This window comes from Protobothrops mucrosquamatus, unplaced genomic scaffold, assembly GCF_001527695.2.
Source record: "Protobothrops mucrosquamatus isolate PMUCROS unplaced genomic scaffold, P.Mucros_1.0 scaffold14, whole genome shotgun sequence".
Lineage (NCBI taxonomy): Eukaryota > Metazoa > Chordata > Lepidosauria > Squamata > Viperidae > Protobothrops > Protobothrops mucrosquamatus.
In genome coordinates, this window is record NW_015386401.1 from 1705247 (window position 1) to 1723485 (window position 18239).

The following is an 18239-nucleotide window of genomic DNA, read 5'->3' on the forward strand; positions in this document are numbered from 1 at the left end:
CCTGGTTCCCCCTAAAAATTTGTTAAAACACCCCTGTAAAAACATTCTCAATTTGAATAATTTAAGCATTTTTTTGTTGCTGCCCGCTGCATGCCACCTCTCGGGGTTCCACACCCCGTCCTTGAGGTAGGCCTTAGAAATGTTGCTGGGCCAGGCCTGCGCGAGGGGTGAATCGCGCAGGGCCAACAGGACCGTCCTAGAATGCATAGGTCCGGCGAAGGGAGTCCGTGGCACAGAGGGGAGACGAGTTGGTGGATCTCAGGTCTTCTGACCGAGGCCGGGGAGACAAAGAGACACTTCCTTGCAGATTGGTGGTGTGGCAGTTTTGCAATAGCATATATCAGTGATGGCGAATCTTTTAGAGACCAAGTGCCCAAAAACTGGCCCCGCCCCTGCTCCACCCCTGCCCTGCCCCTGCCCCACCCCCATCCTCCACCCCACCTGCCCGCAGGGCCACTCACCGCCTCCAGGGCCCGCCGCAGATTGCCCAGGCAGCCCAGCAGCGCTATGGCGGTCACGCCTTCTGCCCGCGCCCTGCAGCATCAACTGTGCACGATGGGCTGTGAGGGCAGAGTCTTGTCTACTCTGCCTAGCTGCCATGTCCTTGGCTGAGCTGCTCCGTGTGGGCCACCCTCGAGGGCGACTCTCCTTCAGGGGGGCTGCTGGAGAGGAGGGGGTTGCGGGGGGAGGCGAGGCTGGGGCAACGGCACGTGTGTCCACAGAGAGGGCTCTGAGTGCTGCCTCTGGCACCTGTGCCATAGGTTCGCCACCACTGGCATATATTGTCTTAAACTGTGTATAAGTCTGTTTCTTTTTCTACAGTAGTCCTCGACTTATGACTGGTTGTCATTCAAAATTACAACGGACCTCTCTAGGTACTTACAATCAGGATTTGAAGTTCTGATGGCTGTCCTTCTGGTCATGTGACTCCATTTGGGCACTTCTCATTTATGACTGTTTGTAGTGTCCTGCAGCCAGATTATCATAATTTATGATGGGTTTTTTTTGCTGGAAACCTAAAAACGCTCATTGCAGACAAAGAGTCTTCTTAATGAGCATGGCATTCATTTAATGACTGTAGTGTTAGCTTAATGATTGGTGCAAAAAAAGGCAGCAAAATCAGGTGCAGTTACATGGTGACCCACTTAATGACCGGCACAACTTACAGCCATAATTCTGGGTGTCCCAAAGGTGCTTTTTTTTTTCCAAAAGGCAGCTGGAGTTTGTTTTTTTCCCTCGAAAATGTTTTGCTTCTCATCTAAGAAACTTCTTCAGTTCTGCTTCTTGGATGAGAAACGAAACGTTTTGAAGGAAAACAAAAATCAAGAAAGTCCAGTTGCCTTTTGAAAAAGCACCTTTGGGACAACCCTGACCTGGATGACTGAGAATCTCCATAGATGTAATTATGGCTCATAAGTTGAGGACTACCTGTATTGTACAGCTGGAAAAACTGCAGAAAAGGGTAATCAAAAAAGATCAAAGGCCTGGAGCTACCTGTATGACTAATTCAAGGGGGAAAAAATACCTTGTAATTTATCCCTCTCTCTCCCCCTTTCTAGCATGGCGGACAAGAACAGCACATTGAAATGCACTTTCTCTGCTCCGGGCCATAGTGTTACCCTCCTGCACGGCCTGGCTTCTCTGCGGGCTCAGGCCCAGTTGCTGGATGTCATCCTCACCATCAACAATGAGGTCTTTCAGGTGCACAAAGTTGTTTTGGCGGCCTGCAGTGACTACTTCAGGTGAGAGGCTCGAACATCCTTATGGAAGCTCTTTTCTGCTCTTTCAAACCCTGTTGAAAGTGTGGGTCCTAGATGGTGGGTTTGTGTCAGGGAATTGCGCAGTAGGTTTCCAAATGGAGTCCGAGACACTGACACGAATGTGAAGTTTTATATAAATAAATATATTTTACATCTATATTCACAGCAGATAAGATCATTACATCACATCATTACACCATGAGGTAAATTGTCAGGTAAATCACAGAACAGCATACAGGTAGTCCTCGATTTACAACAGTTCATTTAGAGACTGTTCAAAGTTACAATGGCACTGAAAAAAGTGACTTTATACTTATGACCGTTCCAGCATCCCTATGGTCATGTGATCCAAATTGTGTCACTTGGCAACTGACTCATATTTATGACAGTTGCAGAGTCCCGGGGTCATGTGATCTCCTTTTGCAACCTTCTGACAAACAAAGTCCATGGGGAAGCCAGATTCACTTAACCACTGTGTTATCAACCACTACATTTAACAACTGTGGCAAGAAAAGTCGCAAAATGGGGCAAAATTCACTTAACAAATGCCTTAGTTAGCAACAGAAATTTGGGGCTCAATTGTTGTAAGTTGAGGACTACCTGTACAGAGCACACAAGGGAAAAAAAGGTGGGGAAAAAGGTCAGGCAGCTTCTAAATTATATAAAGAAATAACCTTCGCCTTAAGGGCTGATACCCGTAATTCTAGCCTGGTTCTTTTTGTATTCTTACCATCCTAAATTTATGCTTATGCTTGGTATAATATGCTTGGATGAATCAGGAGTTTTTTGAGTATTACATTTTTCTGCAAAAAGTTTTCCATTCCTAAAAAGAAAAGGCATTTTGTAATTTATTAGTCAGGATGAATGCATGCAGTGCAATACCACTCAAACTTTGATGGGTTGTTCTAAACACTAATATTATAATATTAACTGTAAACAGTAACATTTTCATCTTAATCAGTATATTTGGAGTGTAAGAGGAAAATGGAGAGAACAAAACAAAAACAAAATATTAAACAAAAAAGGTTTAAATGTTCTCAGGTTAGGTTGATGAAGAATACTTGGATGAAAACCAGAGGTAGTTTTCTGGATAGAAAAAAAATATTGAGATCATCAGTTCTTGAGCTGAATGTTGATTTATTTACATTTGCAAGCCATTCAGTTGTTTAACATTAGTACAATGAAACAATCAAAATAGTAATAAGCAATAATTATCAAACCAACACATCAGTTATGTGCATCAAAAAAGGTAGCAACCAGCTATTTTATAATATTTGCTGGATGATTACATTCAGACTTGTTTCTTGAATGCTCTGAAGAAGAACGGCATTTTAAGTGCCCTTCTATATATTAACAGGGAGGAAATGGTCCTGTACTACTTATAACTATGTTATTTTAATATAAATGCACAATCATCATCCTGTGTTGGTATTTTGCACCTGATTCCCAGAACCACATAATTTTGATTGCCTAAACTCAGCTGTTGAGATAAGATAAAGTTGACCCAATCTGGAATAGAATGAAGACCAGACCAGCTTTGCTTTGAAAACAGTTTTCTGGCTTCAGAATGTGTCCTGAATCACCATGTTTCTTTTTTTAAAGAGTATATTTCTTGGACCTCATTCTGATGAATAAAACATATACTCAAATCTGCTCATTTTTTACCTAAATTGGTGGGATTTTGTTTAGATCAGGGATATCCAATCTTGCCAACTTTAAGACTTGTGGACTTCAACTCCCAGAATTCCCTGACCAGCACGCTATTTTAAAAATGCCAAGGTGGGATATGATAGAAGTGTTCCAATATCTCAGGGGCTGCCACAAAGAAGAGGGAGTCAAGCTATTCTCCAAAGCGCCTGAAGACAGGACAAGAAGCAACGGATGGAAACTAATCCAGGAGAGAAGCAACCTAGAACTAAGGAGAAACTTCCTGACAATTAGAACAATTAACCAGTGGAACAACCTGCCTCCAGAAGCGGTGAATGTTCCAACACTGGAGGTTTTTAAGAAGAGACTGGACAGCCATTTGTCTGAAATGGTATAGGGTTTCCTGCCTGAGCAGGGGGTTGGACTAGATGACCTCCAAGGTCCCTTCCAACTTTATTATTATTATTATTATTATTATTATTATTATTATTATTATTATTATTATTATTATTATTATTATTATTATTATTATTATTATGTGGCTTAGATTTTCATATTCTTTCTGGAGAATGTCCACATCCCTTCTGAGATTGGGGCAGACTCCAGAGAGGTGATTACTACTGGTAATCCTCATTTTATGACCTTAATGGACGGTGCCCATTATGATTGTAAGCCATGATGGCCATAAAGCAGGTCACCCACATGACCAACCTGATTTGATGACCTTTTTTGCGGCAGTTGTTAAGCAAACACTGCGGTTGTTAAGCAAACCAATTGTTTGGTGTGAAGTGGTTTTATTGAAAGCCAGAAATAAATGCCGGTTTTTAGCAAAACCATCGTAAAATGTCATATGACCACAAAATGTTGCAAATGGATATAAATGCAGGCAGGTTTGTTGTTGTTAGTTGCGAAGTCGTGTCCGACCTATCGCGACCCCATGGACAATGTTCCTCCAGGCCTTCCTGTCCTCTACCATCTTCTGGAGTCCATTTAAGCTCACTCCTATTCCTTCAGTGACTCCATCCAGCCACCTCATTCTCTGCCGTCCCCTTCTTCTATTGCCCTCCATCTTTCCCAGCATTAGGCTTTTCTCCAGTGAGTCCTTCCTCCTCATTAGGTGGCCAAAGTACTTGAGTTTCAACTTCAGGATCTGGCCTTCTAAAGAGCAGTCAGGGTTGATCTCCTCTAGGACTGACCGGTTTGATCGCCTTGCAGTCCAGGGGACTAGCAGGAGTCTTCTCCAGTACCATAGTTCAAAGGCCTCAATTCTTTGGCGCTCAGCCTTTCTTATGGTCCAACTTTCACAGCCATACATTGCAACTGGGAAAACCATGGCCTTGACTATACGCACTTTTGTTGGCAGGGTGATGTCTCTGCTTTTTAGTATGCTGGCAGGCAGGTTGCCGAGTGCCTAAAATGCCGTCATATGACTGTGGGGAGAACCTATCAGAAATTTGGAACTGGGTCATAAGTACCCCCGGATAGGTCCATTGTACCTTTAAGCTGCCCAGACTTGCTGCATCAGTGAGATGGGCAGCATAGAAATTTAATAAATAAGTACATAAACTTTGAATGGTCACTAAGCAACCAGCCCTAAGTCGAGGATTACCTGCAAATGCTTCTTCCATACCACACTCTGGCTCTGGTTGTTATGGGGCAGGCGTGAAAATGCCCCATTGGAGATGATCAAGGCTCTGAGTCATTAGTCAAATGCAGTTGGATTCAGACTGTTCCAAAGTGACCTCTTGGCATTGACCATCTCTTCTCTGTTTCAAACTTTGTGTTTCTCATCTTCTATCTGCTTTTGATTACGCTTGCCTTATTTGTGCCTGCTGTGTGTGTATCTGTGAGCTTCTGCACACACCCTGGTCCTTGTTTTTTGATTGGTGTTTGTTTCCGTAGTAACATCAACCCCAGAGATTTATTGCTCTTCATAATAAGAAGCAATTAAGAGGGGGGGAGAACATCTCCCACCAGATGCTAATGGCTCTATCGGATTCTGTGCACTACACGCTGGTCCCGGTGTGGGCTGGCTGCTGAGCTATAATTGCTTCAAGGGCTTCTCTTGTAACTTGGGTGTGTTGTAGGGTTGTGGTGGAGGAACAATGAATAACATAATCTTCCCTTTGGTTTGTAGCTCTGATTTTGATGCAGATGAAGGGTAAAAGGAAAGAGACAACATTAAAGACGATTTGGCAGCTGTTGCTTTAATCTAGATTTCAAGATTACAAGACAGTTTTTTTTTTTTTAAAAAAAAATCAGGATAATTATAAGTTGACCGTGCTTTTCTTGATATTCAGTTCTTTGTTGCGACAAGGCATTTTCAATCCTTCCCTATAAGAGGAGGGAAACTGCAGCTCATAATTTTCTTTAGGGGGCTGGAGGCTAAAACATATGAGGAACGGCTGCAGGAACTGGGTATGTCTAAGCTAACGAAAAGAAGAACTAAGTGTGACATAATACTAATTTTCCAATATTTGAGAGGCTGTCACAAAGAAGTAGGGATCAACCTAATCTATAAAGCACCTGAGGGCAAGACAAGAAGTAACGGATGGAAACTTACCAAGGAGAAAACCAGCCTAGAATTAAGGAGAAATTTCCTGACAGCGAGGACACAGTGGAACGGCTTCCTTCAGAAATTATGGTTGCTTCAACACTGGAAGCTTTTAAGAAGAGATTAGACAACTATTTGTCCAGAATGGTATAAGCCGCAGTGTTTCTCAACCTTGACAATTTTAAGGCATGTGGACTTCAACTCCCAGAATTCCACAGCCAGCATTGCTGGCTGTGGAATTCTGGGAGTTGAAGTCCACATGCCTTAAAATTGTCAAGGTTGAGAAACACTGGCATAGGGTCTCCTGCATGTACAGGGGATTGGACTAGAAAACCTCCAAGGTCCCTTCCAACTCTGTTATTCTGTATTCTGTATCTTCTGTTTGTTGTCTTTGATAACAACAGACTTAGAGTTTTAATAATAATAAAGTTGGAAGGGACCTTGGAGGTCATCTAGTTCTAGTCCAACCCCCTGCTCAGGCAGGAAACTCTATACCATTACAGACAAATGGTTGTCCAGTCTCTTCTTAAAAACTTCCAGTGTTGGAGCATTCACCACTTCTGGAGGCAAGTTGTTCCACTGGTTAATTGTTCTCACTGTCAGGAAGTTTCTCCTTAGTTCTAAGTTGCTTCTCTCCTTGATTAGTTTCCATTTGTTGCTTCTTGTCCTGCCTTCCGGCGCGTTGGATATAGCTTGACTCCCTCTTCTTTGTGGCAGCCCCTGAGATATTGGAAGACGGCTATCCTGTCCCCCCTCCTCCTTCTCTTCATTAGACATACCCAATTCCAGCAACCGTTCCTTATATCTTTTAGCCTCCAGATCTCTAATCATCTTTGTTGCTCTTCTCTGTACTCTTTCTAGAGTCTCAAGTTAGTCCTTGACTTATGATAACAAATGATAACAATTGGGACCAGAATTTCCATCGCTAAGCAATGATGAATTAAACAACATTGCCCAACGAGGTGGGTGTTTAGTGAGTCAGGCCCCATTTTACAACTTTTGGCATGGTTATTAAATGAATCTTTGCAATCTTTGGATATATTTTTTTTGCACTTTGTTAAGCGAATCATGCAGTTGTTAAGTGAATGCAATGCAGCGCTTAGAAAATGGCGGCTGCTTCTGGAATCGCACCATGTGGCTGCCTGAACGTACAGCACTGTGGAAATCTCAGGAGATATTCAAAATCTACAGAGCTCTGGTGCTTTCTGCTGCACTGTACAGACTGCATTAGGGAAGCAGAATGAATGCCATAGTCCAGGGGTAGGCAACCTTGGCTCTTTTATGACTCATTGACTTCAACTCCCAGAATTCCTGAACCAGCTATGCTGGCTCAGGAATTCTGGGAGTTGAAGTCCACGAGTCATAAAAGAGCCAAGGTTTTCTGGGAGTTGAAGTCCACGAGTCATAAAAGAGCCAAGGTTTTCTGGGAGTTGAAGTCCACGAGTCATAAAAGAGCCAAGGTTTTCTGGGAGTTGAAGTCCACGAGTCATAAAAGAGCCAAGGTTGCCTACCCCTGTCATAATCCTTGGATCTGCTTCTCCCACCCCCCAGGTTCCCCCAGGCTTTCCCCCCCCCCTTGGTCCCTGAAGAACTTGGGCTTCCTCCCCTCATCCTATCACTCATTGCCTTTTGAAGATCTTGGGAGCTCTGGAGCTTTCCACAGTGCTTTGCGATCCAGGTGACGGTGTGGTATGATTCCGGAAGCGACCGCCATTTTCTGAGCGACTGCATTTGAATTCTGGTCTCTCAGAAAATGGCGTCCACTTCTGGAATCGCACCACACTGTCCGACGGAGCAATGTTCTGATTCCCTAACTCGGTATGCACAGTGGTACAGAAATCTCTGGAACTCTAGAGATCTAGGATAGATCCCTTTTTTCAGGATTTACTAGTTTTGATGGCTGTTTACTATTTTCCGACTATTTAAGCCTTCAACTTAAATATCAGCTATACATGAGCAGCTGTGAAAGGGAACTCTTCTTGCTCCCCTCCCCTCTTTACAGAGGCATCTGTTTTGATACCGCATGGAGGGCTGGATGGACAGCCTGATACAGGAGGGTGGTTTTTATGTTCTTATTTTGTGTCCATTAAAGCAGGCAAGCTTCTACAGGTAGTCCTGGATTACAATTATTTGTTTAGCAACCGTTCAAGTTTATAACGGTCTCATTAAATGGTTTTTAATGGAAAAAAATGACTTACAACTGGTCCTCGCACTTATGACCACTAGATCAGCTGCACGGTAACATGATCAGAGTTTAGGTGCTTGGCAACTGGCATGTATTTACAGTGGTTGCAGTGTCCCAGAGTCATGTGATTACCATTTGCGACCTTCTCAGTCAACTTCGGACAAGCAAACTCAATGGGGGAAACTGGATTTGCTTAATGACCACAGGTTTCACTTAACAACTGCAAAGGTTTGCTTAACGACCCTGGTTAAAAAACAGATTGTAAAATTGGGCCTGACTCACTTGCCTTTGCCTTGCTTAGCAAAGGAAATTCTCATCCAAATTGTCATAAGTCGAGCACTACCTGTAAATCTCTTTTTGTAATCAGTTAAGTTTCACGTAAGATTTTTCTGTACGATGCTGTACGATGCTGGCCTATATGTATTTTACGGCTTTCTATGTTAATATATATCCTACAGCTCTGTTTTAATAGAGACACTTGAGACAGCCTTTAACATAAAACTAAATCAAAATTCATAAAAGCTCATTTAAAAAGGCAGCGATTTGAGAAGATAGAAAGGGTTCATCAACGTTTCATTAGAGTCAGAAAAACATCTGAACATCTGCACATGTCGAATCCTTGTGGAAGGTCTAATGAGCTGGTGTAAACAAGGAAGGGTTGAGGCAGATTTTCTGAGACAAGAAGCACTTAGCCATTGCAGAGGAAAGAAAGGTACATTTTTGTTAGTCATTTATAATAATTTAAATACGCTTATTCATTGAGAAAACAACCTCAAAGTGGAGTCACATGTGGGTAGTCCTTGAATTATGACCACTATTGGGACCAGAATTTCTATTGCTAAGCAGGGCGATTGTTAAGTGAGTCCTGTCTGATTTTACGACTCTTTTCACCATGGTTGTTAAGCAAATCACTGTAGTTGTGAATCGTGCAGTTGTTAAGCACATCTGGCTTCCTCCATTGACTTTGCTTGTCAAAAGCAGGCTGGGAAGATCGCAAATGGTAATCACATGATCCTGGGATGCTACAACATTGTAAATATACTGTACAGTATACCAGGTGCCAAGCACCCAAATTTTGATCAAGGGACTGTAGGGATGCTGCAGTGGTTGTAAGTTCAAGGACCAGTTGGTTGTAAGTCACTTTTTCAGTGCCGTTGTAAATTTGAATGCTTGCTAAACAAATCGTTGCAAGTTGAGGACTATCTGTATGTAATTTACTGTGATGCATCAAGCAATAGAAAGGCGAGTTATTTGTTGCACACTTTCTCAGCTGGCAACTTGTGGAAGATTTACTTATTTATCTATCAAATTTATTTGTTTCTCAATTTTATTTATTAAATTTATTTATTTATCAAATTTGTTTGTTTATCAAATTTATTTGCCGCCCGTCTTGCGGTTCAGGTGACTCTGGGCACCTTAGATTCTCCCCGATGATGTCCAGGAATGGTGAATCTCATCAATTTCGTCTCCTGTTCTTTGATCCTTTTAGGGCCATGTTCACTGGTGGGATGAGGGAAACCAACCAAGACGTGATAGAGTTGAAAGGAGTCTCTGCCAAGGGCTTAAAGCACATCATAGAGTTTGCCTACAGTGCCGAAGTCACCCTTGACCTTGACTGCATCCAGGATGTGCTGGGAGCGGCTGTCTTCCTGCAGATGGTACCCGTGGTGGAGCTGTGCGAGGAGTTCCTGAAATCGTCCATGAGTGTTGAGACCTGCCTTAACATTGGGCAAATGGCCACCACCTTCAGCCTTGCCTCCTTGAAGGAGTCCGTCGATGCCTTCACCTTCCGGCATTTCCTTCAGATTTCTGAGGAAGAAGACTTCCTCCACCTCCCTTTGGAACGACTCGTCTTCTTCCTTCAGAGCAACAAGCTCAAGAGCTGCAGTGAGATCGACCTTTTCCGGGCTGCCATCCGGTGGCTACAGTACGACCCAACACGCTGCAGCAGTGCCAGCCAGGTCCTCTGCCACATTCGCTTCCCGCTCATGAAATCTTCGGAGCTGGTGGACAGTGTCCAAACCTTTGACATCATGGTGGAGGACGTTTTGTGCCGGCAGTACCTCCTAGAAGCTTTCAACTATCAAATATTGCCTTTTCGGCAGCATGAGATGCAGTCTCCCAGAACTGCAATCCGCTCCGATGTCCTTTCTCTCATAGCTTTCGGTGGCACCCCGTACACCGATAACGATAGGACCGTAAGTGGCAAAGTCTACTATTTGCCCGATAGCAGCACACGCCAATTCAAGGAGCTGACAGAGATGGAGGTGGGAACTAGCCACACCTGTGTGGCTGTCCTAGATAACTTTATTTACGTGGTTGGGGGACAGCATCTGCAGTACCGCAGCGGTGAGGGAGCCCTTGACATCTGCTACCGCTACGATCCCCACCTCAACCAGTGGCTGCGCATTCAGGCAATGCAGGAGAGCAGGATCCTGTTTCAGCTGAACGTGCTGTGTGGCATGGTCTATGCCACAGGAGGCAGGAACAGATCCGGCAGCTTGGCATCCGTGGAAAAATATTGCCCCAGAACCAATGAATGGAGCTATGTTTGCCCCCTCAAACGCAGGACATGGGGCCACGCGGGGGCCACAGTGGGAGGCAAGCTGTACATATCAGGCGGGTATGGAATATCCGTGGAGGACAAGAAAGCCTTGCATTGCTATGACTCTGGCCTGGATCAGTGGGAGTTCAAAGCTCCCATGAACGAACCACGTGTCTTGCATGCGATGGTCAGCACCAATAATAAGGTTTATGCCCTGGGGGGCCGCATGGACCATGTCGACCGTTGCTTTGATGTCTTGGCCGTGGAGTATTACCTACCAGAAGCCAACCAGTGGACAATGGTAAGTCCCATGCGGGTAGGACAATCTGAAGCTGGCTGTTGCTTGCTAGAGAAGAAGATCTACGTGGTGGGGGGATACAACTGGCACCTGAACAACGTCACCAGCATCGTGCAGGTGTATAACACGGAGACGGATGAATGGGAGAGAGACCTCCACTTCCCGGAATCGTTTGCTGGGATTGCTTGCGCACCGGTGATTCTACCACAGCCAACAGCCTGGAGGTGACTATCGAAAACTACCCGGTCTTCTGAACCATCCTGTGCATGCTCTTGCCTGGCTTGTTTTGCAAAATAAAGTTGTGTATTCATGGCAGACAAGTGAACTCTTCTGCCTACACTCTCTTGGGGTTTTTTTGTATTCCAGCAGCCCTTTTCGACTCTGTTGGGAATGGGAGTGTGATATGGAAGACTGTCCTGAGTAGGGAACCTTCTCAAGAAGCAGCGGTGGTGCACAGTCCGGTTTCTCTTCCCTAACAATATCACATCTGCAGACGTTCAATAATCTTTTTTTCATTTTTGAATAACAGAGGGGTTCACTGTATCTCAGAGTGTCATTATATGGAGGTGTATGGCAACTGGACAGTTTGAAAAAAAAAGTAAAGAAAATTTAAGATCATCCTGAATTTCCCAGAAGCAATGAGAAGAGCAATTGAAGGAAGGAGAAGAGGGCTCTAGGAATCAACAATCTGTGATTTTGTACAGGAGTATTTTCCTGAAAAGCAGTTTGAACAACTGTAAAAAACATACCTGTTCTGTTGCTGAAAACTCGATAAGACATGTTTTCCTATGCAGAGATTTAGGAAAGTGCCAAGAAGACTCCACAGAAGCTTGGAATCCATGGAGAGGAGGCCAAACCAGGATTATTAGCACAGGTAAATACGACTTCCATAAACTGACAGTACAGATATTCCTCGACTTACAACAGTTCATTTAGTAACTGTTCAAAGTTACAAGGGCACTGAAAAAAGTGACTTACGACCGTTTTTCACACTTAGGACCGTTGCAGCATCCCTGTGGTCACATGATCAACATTCAGATGCTTGGCAACTGGTTCACATTTATGACGTTGCCGTGTCCTGGGGTCATGTGATTACCTTTTCTAACCTGACATGCAAAGTCAATGGGGAAGCCAGATTCATTTAACAACTGGGTTAGTAACTTAACAACTGCAGTGATTCGCTTAACAACTGTGGCAACAAAGGTCATAAAACGGGGCAAAAATCACTTAACAAATGTTTCATTTAGCGACAGAAATGTTGGGCTCAATTGTGGTCGTAAGTTGAGGACTACCTGTACCTGTTATTTTTTTATCGTCATCATTTTGGGGGAACATATGTGGAGAATCATACTTTAATAGGGATGTGTTCCTGGCCAGCATGCTGTCTTGACACTTGAACACTTTCTTGAATCAAGAATGTTTATTATTGGACAGGATGGGCAAGTGCAGTCTGAACAATCACTTGATGGGATGGTTATATTTATCATTCCTCTTAATTGTTGGTTATGGAAAACCTCTTTTATATATCTGCAGCTGCTTGGAAAATGAGTTGAGCAGAACAGATTGACATTCTGCAGGATGAACTCTGGTGATAGGATGTGTAACGTGCTGAATGGGCATTTATATTCATCTGCCAATTCAGTACTCACATCTGCTCTGAGTCCTGAATTGGCAGATTATTGCGAGTACAGGTGGCGCTCGACTTACAATGATTTGTTTACCGACTGTTCGAAGTAACAACGGCACTGAAAAAAGGGACTTGTGACCGTTTCCCACACAGGACCGTTACAGCAATCCCGTGGTCATGTGATCAGAATTCAGATGCTTGGCAACTGGCATGTATTTATGTCAGTCGCAGTGTCCCGGGGTCATGTGATCACCTTTTGTGACCTTCTGACAAGCAAAGTCAGTGGAGAAGTCAGATTTACTTCACAACCATGTTAGTAACTTAACAACTGCAGTGATTCACTTAGCAACCGCCTTGCTTAGCCACATCAATTCTGGTCCCAATTGTTGCCGTAAATCGACTGTAATGTCTGCAAAAAGAGAACCCTGAGGGAGGAGGGAGAACATCAGAGGGTGTTTGATGGGAGATGTTTGGTGTAGAACAGAGGTAGGCAACCTTGGCTCTTTTATGACTCGTGGACTTCAACTCCCAGAATTCCTGAGCCAGCATAGCTCAGCATGGAAACCTCTCCCTTTGCCCTCAGCATGGCTGGCTCAGGGATTCTGGGAATTGAAGTCCACGAGTCATAAAAGAGCCAACGTTGCCTACCCCTGGTCTAGAAGTAGCTGAGGTAAAATTCCCTGACGCAGTTCTCCATTTTCTGAGTATCTACAGAGATTCTCAATTATCCAGATCATGGCTGTCCCAAAGGTGCTTTTTCAAGAAGTAACTGGACTTCCTTTGTTTTTCCTTGGAAGACGTTTCGCTCCTCATCCAAGAAGCTTCTTTAGCTCTGACTGAGTGGTAAGGAATGGAAGGATTTATATCGTTTATAGGGCACAGATTAACCTCCAAATGGCCCCAACGACTCTCAGAAAGAGTGCTAATGCCCAGATGACTGCAAAGGAATATAAACCTTTCCATTCTCCACCATTTAGTCAGAACTGAAGAAGCTTCTTGGATGAGAAGCGAAACGTCTTCAAGGAAAAACAAAGGAAATCCAGTTGCCTCTTGAAAAAGCAGCTTTGGGACCTTCCCTGAGTAATTGTAATGCCTGTGTTGGCCATTCTGGCAGAAGACTGCTGCTAACACAATTGAAACTCATTTCTTCCTTTGCTTTTTCTGTATTTAAATAGCCACGTATGCTTCAGCGGCAGCCTGGAACAGCAAACGAGAACTTTGCATTAAATACATAAAACCAATGAATTGCAGCTTTTCAGAAGAAGCTTGAATGTGTATGCTTAGGAGTTTCACATCTTGCTGATCAGGTTTGTTTTCGTGTTATGGAACATGAACTTTGGAGCATTTTCCAAGTGTGGAATAAAAACATAACTTTCATATATCGACCTCCTGAATTATTTCAATGCACAGTGTACCAGCTGTTTGCTTGATTCTCTGTTTTGCCCTGGGAAAGGAACCAGGAAAACGCCGAGATAACAGTATTTATATGCAATAAAGTACACTTGCCTAGAAAAAAATTGTCTGTCTAAAACAAGGGTCTTCAAACTTGGCCCTTTTATGACGTGGACTTCAACTCCCAGAGTTCCTCAGCCAGGCATGCTGGCTGAGAAATTCTGGGAGTGGAAGTCCACAAGTCATAAAAGGACCAAGTTTGAAGACCCCTGGTCTAAAACTTCAATCTTGATAGAGACTTGAAGTGGAATAATGCAGATGGTCCTCAGTTTAACAACAGGTTGCTTAGTAACTGTTCCAAGTTACAATGGACCTCCCGGGGCTACTTACGAACCAATTTGAAGTTATGATGGCTGTCTCCTCATCCGCCTTCCCTACAGTCACATGATCACATTTTGGGCACTTAGCAACCAGCTCATGTTTAGAGCCATCCATGGTCACATGACCACCATTTATGTGGTCTTGTGTCCATTGTCACATGACAAATGGTTGCCACAAGAGATTGGGCAACCATTTGAAATGGTACAGGGTTTCCTGCCTGAGGAGGAAATTGGACACTAGAAGACCTCCACGGTCTCTCCCAACTCTGTTATTATTATATTATTACAACATAGAGAAGGACGAGGGGAGACATGATAGCAGTGTTCCAACATCTCAGGGGCTGCCACAAAGAAGAGGGAGTCAAGCTATTTTCCAAAGCGCCTGAAGGCAGGACAAGAAGCAACGGAGGGAAACTAATCAAGGAGAGAAGCAACCTAGAACTAAGGAGAAACTTCCTGACAGAACAATTAACCAGTGGAACAACCTGCCTCCAGAAGCGGTGAATGCTCCAACACTGGAAGTTTTTAAGAAGAGACTGGACAGCCATTTGTCTGAAATGGTATAGGGTTTCCTGCCTGAGCAGGGGGTTGGACCAGATGACCTCCAAGGTTCCTTCCAATTATTATGGTTATGATGATGATGATTATTATTATTATTATTATTATTATTATTATTATCATCATCATCATCATCATTATTATTATTATTATTATTGCTGGAAAATGGCATTTACTTCCTGTTTCTGGCAAAAAAAAATTGTTCATTATGAACAATGGATTCGCTACCAACTGCCACATTCACTTGATGACAGTGGCTTTCGCTTAATGACCATGGTGATTCACTTAACAATTAGCACAAAAATGGTCATAAAATCAGGTACAGTCACGTGGTGACCCATGTAACAACCGGCATAACTGTAAGTCTGGGTTCAGTTACAATTGTAAGTTGAGGACTACCTGTAGTTTGCAAGTGTGAAAGCCAACATGCGGCTGAGAAGGGAAATATTGCGATGAACTCTGAAAGAGAATTTTAAAATCTCATTAACAAAAAAAAAGTCAGTATTTTCTAAGGAAGCAAAGATGGATGCTTCAGGATATCCCTTTACACGTGAACTGAGAAGCATGGCCAGATGTTAATTGTTCCCTTTTAATTGGTTTAGCAATTCAATTTCTTTGAAATTAAGAAAAAAATTCTGGTGGTACATAAATATTTTTTAAAAATCTTCTGTGTAATAGCATTCTTGATAGAATTTATTGGCTGAATTTATACCATCCATAACTTAACCTGGTTACTATATTAACCTATTTTCCGGGCTAGCTGTATTCAACTCACCAAACCAGCAAGAAAAGTAATCAAGGTTAAAACTAACCAAGCCTGGGCATGTTTGCAGGTTACTGTCATCAATTGGGCTTTGATCTAGAATTTAAGCAGCAATTTAAAAAAAAGTCCATGAAAACAACCAACACAATTAACCAATCAAAATACAAACCTAGTCCCAATTCCAACTCACAACATGATTAACTCCCATAAAATAGAATCTGTTCACAGCCTTGGGGAAAGATTTAACTGGAAAATTGTTCCACCATGTATGAGTGCAATTGCAGTGATTATGGAAAAAGGTTCAGCATTTTGGTAAGCTTGTAGACATTGTAGAAGGAGAGCAGGGGTACTCAACGGTAGGAAAAGATCAAGAGGAACTTGGGAACATCTGATAAAATGAAGGGCACTTCACAAAAATTTAATCCAGGGGTATCCAACCTTGGCAACCTTAAGATTTGTAGACTTAAGCTTCCAGAATTCCCCAGCCAGCAGTGCTACCTGTAGCTAATTTAAGTGGCTTGTTTTTAGACCTAGTCAGCAACAAGAACAACAAAATCTATTGATTTGTTTCTGGCTGCGTTGAAGATACTATATTTTTGACACAATAAAGTTTCAGTCTTGATCTGCAATAGTGGTAGGCCTAGTTCAGGGATCAGAAACCATAAACACTCAAAGAGCCACTTGGACCCGTTTCCCACAGAAAACACCGGGAGCCGCAAAATGCATGTGCGCGCATGCGCGCGCCAGGGAGAGCCTTGATTGAAGAGTTTAATTAAAAAGAAATAGAGGGTGCTGTGCATGAGTTCTCTCTCTCTCTCTCTCTCTCTCTCTCTCTCTCTCTCTCTCTCTCTCTCTCTCTCTCTCTCCCTCCCTCCCTCCCTCCCTCTCTCTTTCCCCCCCTCTCTTTCTCCCCCCCTCTCCCTCTCTCCGATCTTCTGCTCACCTGGCAAGTTGGCTTCACACTGTTCTCCAACAAGCTGACACACATTCTTATTGGGCTGGCTTTCTCCTGCCCTTCCTGCTTCCTGCTTCCTGCAGAGACGCAGCCAAGGCAGGAGCCCTGCCCAATAAGCTTCTCAGCTACTCGGAGAACAGCGTGAGGCCACTCTCTTTTACACAGAGAGAGAGAGAGAGAGAGAGAGAGAGAGAGAGAGAGAGAGAGAGAGAAGGGAAGTGCAAGTGCCTCTCTCTGTCTCTCTCTCTCTCTCTCTCTGCAAATGGCAGAGGAGGCTGGGAGCCGAAGGAGAAGGCTCAAAGAGCTGCATGCGGCTCCGGAGCCGCGGGTTGCCGACCTGTGGCCTAGTTCGTCTTTTAAAATGGCAAGTGGACCATAGCAGATTGGTGTCATCAGAAGGGGCAGACCTGAAAATGGGTGGGTAGAGTTTTAGTTCTTAAAGGAGAGGGGTGGAGTGTTTAACCTCCCAGAATCTTTCTGTTCACATTTCAACCCTGATCATGTTTAGCACTAAAATCTCAGGATGCTTAATGGAGAGACAGATAGGGCCTGAGGTTGCATGTTGCCTACAGATTGCAGATAGACAGCTGAGTGGACGACAAAGACAGCCATGTTTTGTTCAGAAGGGTCCCTCTTAAAGTTTGGGTGGAAATGAAAGATGGACAGAGCAAAAGTCAGGAAGAATCTGGTACAGTAGTATGTTTTGATTTGTTAGTCTGATATTACCAAATATCCTTCTGATTTATGACTGATCATGGCTGTCCTCTTACAGATGGGCAGGGCAGCAATATAGGGAGCAGAGTCACCTCACCCAGATGAGTAGAACTGGGCTGAGCAATCTTTAATATCTACTCCAGACTTTTTCCAGGTCTTAATGTCAAGACCGGTCTGTCCCTTGCACAATCTTTTTGAAGATAAGGAGAACATTTACTCTCCTCCCATCAACTGGCATTTCACTAGCTCTTCAGGATTTTCCAGACAGTTCAGTCAGACCATAAATTCTTCCAGCATCAATTCTTTGATCGTTCAACTGCTTCTGGCGATTTAAGCACATTTGAAATAAAGATTCCTCTTTATTTCAAACTTACATCCTTCTCCTGTATTCTTCCCTTCACAATTTATTGGTGGAACGCATTCCTCCCCACCCCTTGGAAAAGACTGGGCAAAGTAAGAATTGAATCGCTCAGCCTTTTCTTCTTAGCTCACAGCATTTTTCTTCACTGAACAGCTGATATACTGATTTTTTAAATTTTGATTGCATCCAAAGAAACCCATTGTTCTTTTGCTTGTCCTATATGCCTCCTTTCCCTTTTGGGGGTTTAAAAATCCTTTTCAGGTTTTAGTAAGCTTTTGGGATAACTACCCTGGCTTCTTTGGTGTCTTCCATTTTTTCCCCCTCCTTATTACAGTTGTTTGTTCAGGTAGTCCTCGACTTACAACAGTTCATTTAATGACCATGTGAAGTCACAACGGCACTGATGGCCGTTTTTCACCCCTTATGACTGTTGCAGCGTACCCACAGTCACATGATCAAAATTTGGACACTTGGCAACTGGCTTATATTTATGATTTCAT

The 18239-nt window shown here is 43.4% G+C and overlaps 2 protein-coding genes across 2 annotated transcripts in view; both read left to right on the forward strand.

The window, feature by feature from the left end:
• LOC107282854 (kelch-like protein 26) overlaps positions 1-13982 on the forward strand; it is a 31105-nt gene extending 17123 nt beyond the window's left edge. The window contains exons 2-3 of the mRNA XM_029283092.1: positions 1560-1742; positions 13792-13982. Of these exons, the coding sequence (XP_029138925.1) occupies positions 1560-1742; positions 13792-13843 (235 nt within the window). The 3' untranslated portion in view covers positions 13844-13982. The remainder of the gene's footprint in view (positions 1-1559; positions 1743-13791) is intronic.
• On the forward strand, positions 9625-11500 carry KLHL26 (kelch like family member 26). Its single transcript, XM_029283098.1, has one exon. It carries the CDS (start codon positions 9640-9642, stop codon positions 11215-11217), a length of 1578 nt encoding a protein of 525 aa, XP_029138931.1. The 5' UTR covers positions 9625-9639; the 3' UTR covers positions 11218-11500.
• Positions 13983-18239: the final 4257 nt, after the last annotated feature.